The following is a 13740-nucleotide window of genomic DNA, read 5'->3' on the forward strand; positions in this document are numbered from 1 at the left end:
TGAGTTGAAAGAGTTAAAGAGTCAACTTGAAGACTTACTCGAGAAGAAGTTTATCCGTCCTAGTGTGTCGCCGTGGGGTGTACCTGTGCTATTAGTAAAGAAGAAGGAAGGTTCTATGAGATTATGTGTTGATTATAGACAACTGAATAAAGTGACGATTAAGAACAAGTATCCACTTCCGAGGATCGACGATCTGATGGATCAGCTGGTTGGAGCTTGTGTGTTTAGCAAAATTGATTTGAGGTCTGGGTATCATCAGATTCGTGTAAAAGCTGAGGATATTCAGAAGACTGCTTTTAGGACAAGGTACGGTCACTACGAGTACTCCGTGATGCCTTTTGGGGTGACGAATGCACCTGGTGTATTTATGGAGTATATGAATAGAATCTTTCATGATTATCTGGATAAGTTTGTAGTTGTGTTCATCGATGATATATTGATTTATTCCAAAGGCGAAGAGGATCATGCAGAGCATTTGAAGGTTGTGTTATCGGTGTTGAAAGAGAGGAAGTTGTTTGCTAAACTCTCTAAATGTGAATTTTGGTTGAGTGAAGTAAGTTTTCTTGGACATGTGATTTCGAGCGGTAGGATTTCTGTGGATCCTACGAAGATCGAAGTTGTATCTCAGTGGGAAGCTCCTAAGTCTGTTGCTGAGATTCGAAGTTTCCTTGGTTTGGCTGGTTATTATAGGAAGTTCATTGAGGGATTTTCTAAGTTGTCGTTACCGTTGACACAGTTGACTAGGAAGGGTCAAGCTTTCATTTGGACTTCGCAGTGTGAAGCGAATTTTCAAGAGCTTAAGAGAAGATTGAATATGGCTCCTATTTTGATTTTACCGGATCCGTTAGAAACCTTCGTTGTGTATTGTGATGCTTCTTTGTTGGGTTTGGGAGGTGTTCTGATGCAAAAGGGCAAGTGGTAGCTTATGCTTCAAGGCAACTCAAAGTTCATGAGAAGAATTATCCGACGCATGATTTAGAGTTGGCCGTTGTTGTGTTCGTGTTGAAGCTTTGGAGACATTACTTGTTTGGATCGAGGTTTGATGTGTTTAGTGATCACAAGAGTTTGAAGTACTTGTTCGATCAGAAAGAATTGAATATGAGGCAAAGGAGATGGTTGGAATTCTTGAAGGATTATGATTTTGGTTTGAATTATCATCCTGGGAAGGCGAATGTTGTAGCCGATGCATTGAGTAGAAAGTCATTGCATATGTCTATGTTGATGATGCGAGAGTTTGAATTGTTGGAGCAATTTAGAGATTTGAGTTTGGTTTGTGAAGCGACGTCTTCGTGTGTTAAGCTTGGGATGTTAAAGCTTACGTGTGGCATTCTTGACGAGATTAGAGAAGGTCAGAAGTCAGATTTGAAGTTAGTCGATGTTATGACATTGATTAACCAAGGTAAAGGTGGCAACTTTCGGATTGATGAGAACGGTATCATGAGATGTCATGATCGAGTTTGTGTTCCGGATGTTATGGATTTGAGAAAGAGGATTCTTGAGGAAGGGCATAGAAGTGGTCTGAGTATTCATCCTGGTGCTACTAAGATGTATCAAGACTTGAAGAAGATGTTTTGGTGGCAAGGTATGAAGAAGGATGTAGCGGAATTTGTGTATTCATGTTTGACTTGTCAAAAGTCAAAGATTGAACATCAAAAGCCGTCTGGTTTGATGCAATCGTTATCTATTCCCGAGTGGAAGTGGGATAGTATCTCTATGGATTTTGTTTCAGGTTTGCCGAGAACATCGAGTAACTGTGAGGCGATTTGGGTCGTTGTGGACAGACTGACGAAATGTGCCCATTTTATTCCAATGAGAATGGATTATTCGATGGAGAGACTTGCTAAGTTGTACATCGAGAGGATTGTGTGTTTGCATGGTATACCGTCGAGTATTGTTTCGAATAGAGATCCGAGGTTCACTTCGAGATTTTGGGAAGGTTGCAAAGTGCTTTAGGTACGAAGTTGCGTTTGAGTTCAGCATATCATCCGCAAATTGATGGTCAAACGGAGAGGACTATTCAGTCACTTGAAGATCTTTTGAGGTCTTGTGTTTTAGAACAAGGAGGAAATTGGGATAGTTTCTTGCCTTTAATCGAGTTTACATATAATAACAGTTTCCATTCGAGTATTGGAATGGCACCGTTTGAGGCTCTTTATGGAAGAAGGTGTAGAACTCCTTTATGTTGGTACGAATCGGGAGAGAGTGCTGTGGTTGGACCCGAGTTGATTCAAGAGACTACAGATAAGATTAAGATGATTCAAGGGAAGATGAAGGCTTCCCAGAGTCGTCAAAAGAGTTATCATGATAAGAGGAGGAAAGCTCTCGAATTTGAGAAAGACGAGCATGTGTTTCTTCGAGTTACGCCAATAACGGGTGTTGGTAGAGCTTTGAAGTCGCGTAAGTTGACGCCGCGTTTCATTGGTCCTTATCAGATTTCCGAGAGGATAGGAGAAGTGGCATATCAGATTGCATTACCATCATCACTTTCTAATCTTCACGATGTGTTCCATGTGTCTCAATTGAGGAAGTACATTGCGGATCCATCGCATGTTGTTCCATTAGATGATGTGCAAGTACGGGATAATTTGACGATTGATACATCACCTATGCGGATTGAAGATCGAGAAGTGAAGAAGCTTCATGGTAAGGAGATTGCTTTGGTAAAAGTGATATGGGACGGAGTCGCCAATGGGAATACTACGTGGGAACTCGAGGATAAGATGAAGGAATCATATCCGGAGTTGTTCGTTTGAGGTAAATTTTCGAGGACGAAAATCTTTTAAGTGGGGGAGAGTTGTAACAGCCCATTTTTTTTAGTATTTAATTATTATACTATTATTATTATATTTTAATTTAATTATGTGGAGCGGTAATTAAATAATGGAATTAATTAATTAAATTGGTGTGCATCGTGAGTGGATAATTATTGGAATTTAAATAGAGGTATTTAAATATTAGGTATTTTGGGCCTAGGGATTAAATTAGATGATTTAAGCCCAACTAGAATACCATTATAAATAGTAAGAGTGAAGGGAGTGAGAATCATAAATTCACTTGAGCACTGAAGGCAATAGAGAAAGAAGAGAGAGAACGTAAAGAGGAGTTAAGGTTTCCATCAGAGTTACAAGGTAAGGGGGGAAATCCTTATCATTGTGGGTTAGCATGATTGGGTCAATGGGTAGGAACATGTTTTAGGTTGAAATCCTTAATTGGCATGAATTGGAATTATTAGGTTTTGATAAATACCCTTGAATTGTGATGAATAAATTATGTTAAAACTGTGAATGAATCTATATTTGGACGAGTCGTAATTTTCTGAACGTGTAGCTTTTTACGGAATCGAAATCGGAGGTCCGGAAGTCCTCCAACGGTGAATAATGCGGGTAATTCTGCATTTTGTTCGTTGTTAGCGCAGGAACAGCTTTCTGTTTTGCGTTAACCGGTTAACCCAGGGCGTTAACCGGTTAACACTGTTATGATAATTAAAAAAAATAATTTCTGTCTTGCGTTAACCGGTTAACCTAGGGCGTTAACCGGTTAACACTGTTAAAAATTGCCAAGGAGCGCATTCTGTTTTGCGTTAACCGATTAACCCAGGGCGTTAACCGGTTAACACTGTTTGAAAAGTGAAAAATTGACATTTAAATATTGTGTACGTTTTGGAATGGAATTATGTGTATATATTTGATGATTGGCCTATATTGGTGAATAATATATTGCATGAATGTGTATGTATGCCATTATTGAATTGTGAAAGGTTTATGATTATGAATGTGTATATGTACCAATTGTGAGTTATGGTGATATGTGGGATGTTAAGACGGTATAGGAGGTCTTAATTGCATATGTGTTGGTATGTGTGCATTCATTCATAGCATGGTCAAGCGGTGATCCTTTATTGGAAACAGACGTAGCAGACGTTGATTCTTGATTGGAATCAGGCGTAGTATTAAGCGGTGATCCTTAATTGGAAACAGACGTAGCAGACGTTAATCCTTGATTGGGATTAGGCGTAGTATTAAGCGGTGATCCTTCATTGGAAACAAACGTAGGCTTTGGTCTTGTCCGGATCTGAAGCGTGGCTTGGATTCTAGATATTGAATCGGAAAGCGGTGAAACTTCGAGTTCACATTGAGGTACCACATGCATAGAGTCACATTGTCTTGCATTGAGTCGTCGGTAACTATGTGATTATTGAATACATGTATTGACGTGAGTATGATGTGCATTGAAATATGTGGAATGATTGTCTGTTAATATCTTTGATATAATTTTACCAAGTGTGATGAATTCTCGAATTATGTTTTAATTCATTGTACCTTATTATGCTATTTCGTAATGATTTGGAATTCTCACCCTTTCTGTTTGAATGTTACCTTTACATGGGTATCGTGCAGATACTACAGAGTAGTATTGCTGGAGTAGGTGGACGGTAGCTCGCTCAAGATTAGCTGGAGAGTTTCCGTATTTAGTTTGAATTTGGTAATGAGTCAATGCTCTGGTCATGTAACACTGGGTAGATTAGTGGTATTGAACTCGTATTTTATTTTGACATGTTTTATGTCATTAATTGTTTTATTTTATTTGATCATGGTATGGGACATGGATCATCTTACGAAATACATGAGTATTCTTTATTTTCCGCTGCGAACGCATATGTTTGAATATTCATGATGATTGGGATGTGTTACTTTAAATTAGCCAGGTGTATTATTGGTTTTTGAAAAGTTTTAAGTTTCGAAAACATCGATGTGACGCCCTTTTCTTATATGCGTGTTTATTTACTCTGTTTATATGCTAAATAATTTGGGTAGAAAAAAGGGTGTTACACATTATACTCTATTGTCGCTCTAAACATGTCGGTTAAAATTAAACATGAATAAAAACTCTACAACTCTAAAGTTAAAACTAATACCACTTACCCATTCAAAGCGTTAACCACTTCTTCGGACAGTTAAGAGTGTAACGAGCAAAACACAACTATAGTATTTTTCTCGGGACATATAACAATTAGTTACCAATGCGAACTGCATAAACATTCAGAATAATTAATATGTATAAAATTTATTTATAAATGAAAACACAAATTAATATATACTTACTTGCGGTAAAACGGTGCCAAATAACAATCTTTGATGTTCTCTTTCAACTTATCTTTTAAGTAAAGAAGGATATTGTTTCCTATCGAATCGCAAGTAAGACCAATGTGCGTCGGATCTAAGATGCAATACTTGTTTTGAAGTTTCCTTTCAACACATAACTCATGGATGTACCTGCAAGAGCAATTCTTTATGTTAAAGTAGAAGAACATATGAATATAAATTGAGATAAACGTAAAAACTATACTTACAAGGATCAAATTTGTAACACGAAATTGTCTAGGCACACATTTCCCGACAAAAATTCATGGATAGAAATCTTAGAAAGTAAGAATAAATGAGTTTGATCATGACTTAATGTAATACACATGTATGGGTCTGGAATACTGTCAATGATCATTTCTAGTCTCTTAATCTTATCTACTTTTGACGGAGTGAGTTCAATACTTCATTGGTTGGCGAAAAAACTTTCTTTCTCGCTTGTACCACCCGTAACTTTCTAAACTTAATTCTCTCGAATTTCTAACTGATTTAAATTTGTGTAGCTTAATAGATCCAACAAATTCAATTTATGCATCATAAAAACAACATAAATACAATTCAAAATTAAAATATGCACATACAACTTATACCTTAAGCACATCGCGGGTACACTTCTCGAACACCTTCTCCTCAGTCATCCTCTATCGCTTCTCCTTCTCCTTCTATACACTCTTCCGCACCGTCTGCAACAACCTCTTTCTCTCCTCCTTCAACTTTTTATCTTGCTCCTCCTTCCACCTCTTCTTCTCCTCCTCAAACATCTTCATATCCTGCTCATCCCTCCACCTTTTCCTCTCCTCCAACTTCCTATCCTGATTCTCCATTTCCTTCTCCAACTCAACAACAACAATCTCTTTAATCTATCTCTTACATGATTTTTCTCTAAATGATTTAGATGGTCCAAAATATACCTTGAAACCAATGCCTCTTCCAAGACCACAAACATGCCCAGGATGTTCCTCGGTTCCAATCGCTTATACCAAGATGTCATGACAATCTTGTGAAGTGAAGAGGCCGACTTCATTTTGTTCAACCAGATCATCCTACAACACATATGCAATTTCATCTTTAACGAATTGATTTAACTAAGATATTGTTGAAAAAAGTATTTACTTACAATCCTTTGAGCCACTTAGCGCATTGCATCTAATGTGAACTCGTCGTCTTTTCTTTGATGCGCCCTCTTCCATTTCTCGTAGAGTGATGATGGAAATAGAGTGCGATCAAGACTCGTAGAACCTCTCAGCTCTTCCTTCCTTTGTTTTATTTTTTCTTCCATCATCTTCTTTTTAAGTTTTCAATATCCTCCACGAGATAATCTACGTGGATAAATATTTCTAGCTCGATTTTCCTTTTCTTTTTGGCTCTTTGCCAAGAAGGCAAGAGTGTTGCAAGACTCTACAAATTTCTCCCAAACATCTTGATCAATATATGAATACACATCGTATGAATGTTTTTCTTTATCTTCTCTATATTTAATATAATCATAGGTGAGTTGTGTCTTAAATCTCCTCCAACGCTCACCATAATATGTAAGCATCTTTTTTTTCACATTATTATCATCTGGACTAACAATGAACACTTTATATATTTACACAAAAGAGATGTTATTAGTATTAAATAAAAAATAAATGATCATATATACAAGTAAATATGTCAGTCATTCATCATCGTGCCAACTATCTATCAAAGTCGTGCAAACAAATCATAAAATACTTGAACATCTTCCCATATGGCATCTTTCAAGTCCCCTTCAACATCGTGCCAACTATCTATCAAAATGATCACTTTACTTCTTTCTTGTAATGCAATGTAACCCATAAAATCGTTAACGTTTTTATAATAAGCCCTACTGATTGCGTCATCAATTGTAACTGGGTAGCGAACACACCAGTTTTGTGGACTTTTTTCACCTTGGGATAAATCGTGATACCTCTAGTTTGTCTTCTACGATTTGTATTAACAGATGTTGCAGAAGATGTTGTATGAGAGGTGCTTGTCAAATCGGCCATGACTATCAAGAGACAAATACGTAGAAACAAAATGATGAAGAGACAAACAGTGAAAAACAAAATGATATAAACTTATTTCTGTGATATATAACTCGTTTTAGTGATATATAACTCATTTCAGTGAAGAACAAACATGTTGAAAAATGATATCTGTTGACGAAATGACTATCTAAATAAACCTCCAAATGATCAAGAGAAATTATACTAACTAACGTTTCAATAAAAACTAATGGAAAATTGTAGAAACAAAATGATCAAAAGACAAGCTAACGTAAAACCCTAGACAAAATGATCAGTGAAAAATAAAGTGATATATAACTCGTTTCAATGAAGAACAAATTTGTTGCAAAAATGAAGTTTGATGAATATCTGTTGGAAGAGTTTTGATGAATATCAGTTTGAAAATCGCCTATGGTTTTTTTTTTGTGAAATGAGAGTGACAAAACGACGTTTGAGCGTTGATAGGTAAATGAAAAGTTAGAAACTATCTAAATTGTAGTCTGAAGTATTTCATGCAATATATGTGTCACGTCGGTTTTATATAAAATCCGGCGTGACAATATTAGTTAAAAATATAAAATATAAAAAACACAATAGTGTCATATTCTGGAAATTCAATTAAAAGATATATAACGTCGTTTTTTTTTGTATAACCGATGAGTTTTGAACATATCAAATAAAAAATTAAAATAAGATTTTAAAAATAGTATTTTGAAATTGATTAATGCAGAATATATTATCTCTCTAGTTGGACTATGTAGTCGAGGTAAATACTAATAAAAAAAATAATGATAAAAATGGAACTGGGAAAGATGTCAAGTGAGAAATTACTAACTAGACAACTGAAAAAAGCAACAACATAAAATTCAATTATTGGGTGTCCAAGCGAACTCCCTTATAGCTCTATTTCCCCGCTTTTCTTAAAAGTTGAGATAAATAATTGTTTATTTTTTTTTAAAAATGAAACCTAATACTCCCGATATCTATACCCTTATTTTTTATTGTTCGATATGTTAATTTCGTCATAAAAAAACGTTATTTGTTGTAGTGTTATTATCCTAGTTTGCTCATACCATAAACCACACATATTGACTAAAAGAAACAAGATATTCTCAATCCAAACCCATGTATTTCTTAGGGACCCATAAAAACTCTATTCCGACATGTTTGGAAAGATCATTCAGAGTGCACCCCGTCTAAAAGCAGTTTTTTGAAAGCATGATTTTGAGCAACGTCCAAAAACTGTTACTAGAAGAAAAAGAAGTCATTGCCAAAATCAAAGGCAATGGAAGGATCTTGTCAAGACACCACCCTCTTTCAGAAACATCTTTCCATAACATATCACTATAACACATTAAGTGACGTCTAAGAAGCATTGTCGGAAGGTAGAAAATCGTTGCTAGAACAAAAGGCAACAATTAGACAACAATTATGTTGCCTATTCGATATGTCATAGCCAAAACAAATTTTAGGTTGCAGTTAGTATAATTTTTATTACCGAAGTTTTTAATTAATAATATGCAATAATTTTTTTATAAATATATCCCAATTTTTATTAAAATAAAATTGTTGTCAAAATAAATCAATGAATAAAAGTGGTATATAATACTGAAATATATACTAAATATTCTATTTTTTAATAAGAATAAATTAGTTTTTATTTAGAATTTTCAAAGTTGAAATATTTAATATATTATTTTTTAGTGATTTTATTTTGGCCACGATTTTATTTTAAATCAATTATGAAATATAAAATTTATACCATAAATAACTCATTATCCGATGATATTTTTATTTTTATAAAAGACATAAGACAGGTTGAACTGAAGATATTATTATTGTAAAAAATATTAAAAACTATATAGATGAGTAAAATTTCTCTTAAAATTGTGAAGTTTTATCCTACCACCTTCAAAATCTGACTTGACATCCCCATATATATTATGTATTTATCATATTAATTTTGTAAAATATAAAAATTTATTTCACGATTTCATGGTAAGATTTCAAATATTTTGAAAAGCTCTCGTCAATACCGAATTTTTCAGACAAACTATCGAATTTATGAAAGTGAGTTTCAATTTTTATCGAATTTTTATGTTTATACCAAATTTTTTGTAAAAAATTATGCATTTTTACCGCATTTTTAGAAAAGTTCGGTAAAAACTCTTGTTTTTCATGCATTTTTACCGGTTATTTCAAAATAACCGGTAAAAATGCTTACTTTTTATAAGATATTTTGAAAAAATTAGTAAAAATGAAATCATTCTTTCGAATATTTTTATAAAATCCGATACAAATGCATGGTTTCTATCGGGTTTTTGAAACAAAAATGTAAATATGCATGCATTTATACATATGGTTTTAGAAAAAATCGATAGTGTAAAATTAGCTTTTGGTTAGCTGGAAATTAAATAAAATATGGTAAATGCACAAAGGATTTTAGATATAAAAGAAGTGTAGTTTAAATTGCATTATTTTTTCCCATTGAGGACCAAAGGATCAGACGACACTATTATTTCTACGCAGCGTGACAGAGATGTAGCAAGAGCTTGTGCGAGTGGATATGACCTATAGGACTCGTCTCTCTTGGTGGAAAGAGTTGCCTCGACCGATTCTCACAAGAGGCGTTTGACGGACGAACAATTTCGTACCCGCGATATGCGACATATAAGATAATTTCGTACCCGCGGTATGCGACATATAAGATAATTTCGTACCCGCGGTATGTGACATATAAGATGTAGACCTGCTGCTGGATAAACTAGAGATCCTGATGATGAGCTAGTTGTCGAGGATGTCCAAACAGCTGTTGAGGATGATAGAAAGATGGTGTCCGAGACAGAGATGCCCCATCATTCTGAGATAGAGTCTCAGACTACTACAAATGTTAATCTACATACAACTACTGAGGCGTCTGCTGCGGGTTATATGAAGGACCACACAAAATAGTTGATGCAATCACAACCGTACAAACTGTCGGCAAAATCTCAACCCTTAAAATTACACTACCGAATTTATTTCACATCCTTTAAAAATCTGGTATGTGCAAGAGGAATTTTAAAAAAGGATACTTTTAAAGTATAAATTTTTTCGACGATTTGTAAAAAATTTAATACAATAAGGTTGTTTTAAAAAAATATCTAAATTTCGTTTTGCTTATCGAATTTTTTAATTAAACTACAAGATTGTTTTATTTGTACCGGATATTTCATTTGTTCAACCAAAATTTGAAAATCTTACCTTGTACCCCTACAGTTAGTCTCATACCCCTATAATTTTTCAAAAATTCACATTCTACCCTTAATTGGTTTTAACCAATTTACCATTTCATTTTTACCATTCAGTTGAAAATTTTAGAAATTACACGTTTCACACCCCTCGCACCGGAACTCCTGCAAAAAGACTTCCGGTATGTATTTTTTCCAAACCGGAAGACTTCAAAAATAACTTCCGGAACACACAAAGCAATGAACCAGAAGACTTCATGAAAGAGTTCCGGTTCAATCAGAAAGAAGTTACAAATCGGAACACTTCTTGAAAGAGTTCCGGTAAACAAATTTACACATACCGGAACTCTTTGAAGAAGTGTTTCGGTTTGTGTAAATTTGTTTACCGGAACTCTTTGAAGAAGTGTTCCGGTTTACTTTTTTTTTTAATCTGTTTTTTATTTTGCAGGAATGGAAAATCTTCCCCAAATATGTGTAGATACTACTGATGCGTTTATAACGACTGAAAGATTTGGTACACGAGAAGAGGTTATCAGATGGATTAAAGAGGTTGGAATCGATAATAAAGTAACTGTTATTATCAGTCGTTCAGATACTGAAACAGGGAAGAGAGGGAGAAGTAACAAATTAATATTTGGTTGTGATAAAGGTGGGAAACACAAGAGGACTGATAGTGGTACCCAAAGTGCGTCCAAGAAATGTGAATGCCCATTTAAAATCAGGTCGACTCCAACGAAAGATGGATCTGGTTGGAAGATTGATGTAAAATGTGGGTTACATAATCATGGTTTACCTGATAGATTATATGGTCATTCGTTTATCGGTAGGTTGACCACAGATGAGAAGCAACATGTCGCTGATTTGACAAAGAGACGTGTACCCCCTAGACACATATTGCTTTCCTTGCAAGACCGAGATCCTGATAATGTCACTCGGATTACGCAAGTATACAAGCATAAGAGTGTGATACAAAAAGAGATAAGAGGTCCTAGGAGTGAGATACAACATCTGTTTAAGCTTATTGAGGATGCAGGCTATGTCTATTGGAGTAGAAAAAAGGATGACTCGGAAGTGGTGAGAGAGATATTTTGGGCACATCCTGATTCAGTTAAGTTGTTGAATATTTTTCCGATTGTGTTAGTTATGGATAGCACCTACAAGACAAATAAATATAGACAACCTTTGTTTGAAATTGTTGGCATGACATCGACCGAGTTGACTTTTGCTGTTGCATTTGCGTATATGGAGTCTGAGCAGACAAAGAATTTTTGCTGGGTATTGGAGAAACTAAAAGAGTTGTTTGTGAAGAAAGACATATGTCCACAAGTGATTTTGACAGATAGAGATCTTGCTTTGATGAAAGCAATTGAAATTGTGTTTCCCAGGTCGATTAATTTGCTATGTAGATTTCACATTAACAAAAACGTTGGTGCCAAATGCAAACAACATGTGGTGAATGACCTGCAAAAGACGATAGACACATTATGGATGGAAGTTGTTTGGGCTAGTGATGAGGTTGAGTATGGTCAACGGTTGCATCAACTTGAGCAAGCATGTGTTGATTATAGTGGATTTATTAATTATGTGAAAGACACATGGTTGACTCCACATAGGCATAGATTTGTTGGAGCATGGATTAATCGAGTGCTACATTTGGGTAACACAACGACTAATCGGTACGTCTTATAATTTTTTAAGTGTTATTTTTATATGTGATATTATTTCTATGTATTTTTTATGTGTTATTTTCAATATTTTTAGGGTTGAATCTGCTCATTGGAAGTTAAAGCAGATGTTAGGAAACAGTATAGGTGACATGGTCAAATGTTGGGAAGCCATGAATAACAACTTGAGGTTACAACTGGGAAACATTAGAGCTTCTTTTCAAAAGAGTTTTTACGAAGTTGAGAACGCGCACATAAGTCCCTTTTATGGTTATTTGCGTGGTTCCGTATCTCGAGCTGCTTTGAGACGTATTGCTGAAGAGTTATTGAGAGTTGATAATGTTGGAACTAACAGGCAAATATGTGGTTATACTCTTAGAACATCTTATGGGTTACCTTGTGCTTGTGAGTTAGGAAGATACACACTAGATGGTATACCGATACCCATTGATGTTGTTCATGTTCATTGGAGGAAACTAACTATGGAAGTTGAGTTAGAGGTAGGTGAAGATGATGGATCAGAGGTGGATATGACTTGTGCAATGGATGAATTATGGAGACGATTTAGGTCATTAGATGTTATTGGGAAAAGGGCATTAAAGAGTAGGGTATGTGAACTAGCATACCCAACAATGACTCCATTGTGTCCACCACCTAAGAAACTAAAAACCAAAGGAGGAGTGAAGAAGAAAGGGAAAAAACTAGCAGAATATGATGTTTATAGGGACCCTTCGTATCATGAGTATGTTGATAAGGCATATCAATCTTCACAAAGGCAATCTCAACCATCACATACTTCGAAGAAGTTAAAATTATCAAAGAAGCAACCACAATTCATTCTTCAATTTCCTAATCATATTAGGTCATACATTGAAGATGTATTTAATGTTGAATCAGATGGTAATTATGGATTTAGAGTCATTGCATCATTGCATGGATATGGTGAGGATGGTTGGCCAATGGTTCGCAGAGAGTTGGGGTTGGAAATAATAGACAAGGATAGGTCAACTTTGTATGACAAGTTATTTTCTAATCGGTTGTCAGAAGTGAGAGAATCTTTGATGATATAATCCTTTGGTTCACAGCCACCTGAAAAATGGTTGAGTCTACCAGATATGGGTTACTTGATAGCGAATCGCTATAATGTTGTACTTGTCTGTTTAGGAAATCCGTGCATGACTTTCTTTCCGATGACAAGTTCACATTCACCAAATGTCTCTATTTATTGCATTGGTTTTGTTACCCACAATCATTGGGTTCGGGTATGTATTTTGTATGACAAGTTATGTTATATGCCTTAATATTTTAATTATTTCACTTAATATTTTATATGACTTAATATTTTAATTATTTTATTTTATCAGGTTAACGTGAAAGAAGGGTTTCCATTGCCACCGGTCACATTAGATTGGAGGAAATATCGTTCTCATACAACAACTACTTGGATGTTAGGATTTGCAGGACGTATGCAACATTTGCAATTACTTACACCTGTATTAGCATGAATATGTACTCAAAACATAAATATGTAATCAAAACATGAATTTTATATTATGTCTATTATATTCAGTTCTAAAACTTAATACATAAATCAATGTGAACGAGAAATATGCAAAGCTTCAAATAAATCAGCAAACTGTGGATCTTCCTCTTCGGCATTAACCTGTCTCAGATAACGATGAATAAATGTAGA

General features: G+C 35.0%; 1 protein-coding gene across 1 annotated transcript; it reads left to right on the plus strand.

The window, feature by feature from the left end:
* Positions 1-9982: 9982 nt before the first annotated feature.
* On the plus strand, positions 9983-13416 carry LOC127129829 (uncharacterized). The gene is made up of 4 exons (XM_051058948.1): positions 9983-10079; positions 11222-12059; positions 12145-12317; positions 13412-13416. The coding sequence occupies exons 1-4, from the start codon at positions 9983-9985 to the stop codon at positions 13414-13416; spliced, it is 1113 nt and encodes a 370-aa protein (XP_050914905.1).
* Positions 13417-13740: the final 324 nt, after the last annotated feature.

This window comes from Lathyrus oleraceus, chromosome 3, assembly GCF_024323335.1.
Source record: "Lathyrus oleraceus cultivar Zhongwan6 chromosome 3, CAAS_Psat_ZW6_1.0, whole genome shotgun sequence".
NCBI classification, from domain to species: Eukaryota; Viridiplantae; Streptophyta; class Magnoliopsida; order Fabales; family Fabaceae; genus Lathyrus; species Lathyrus oleraceus.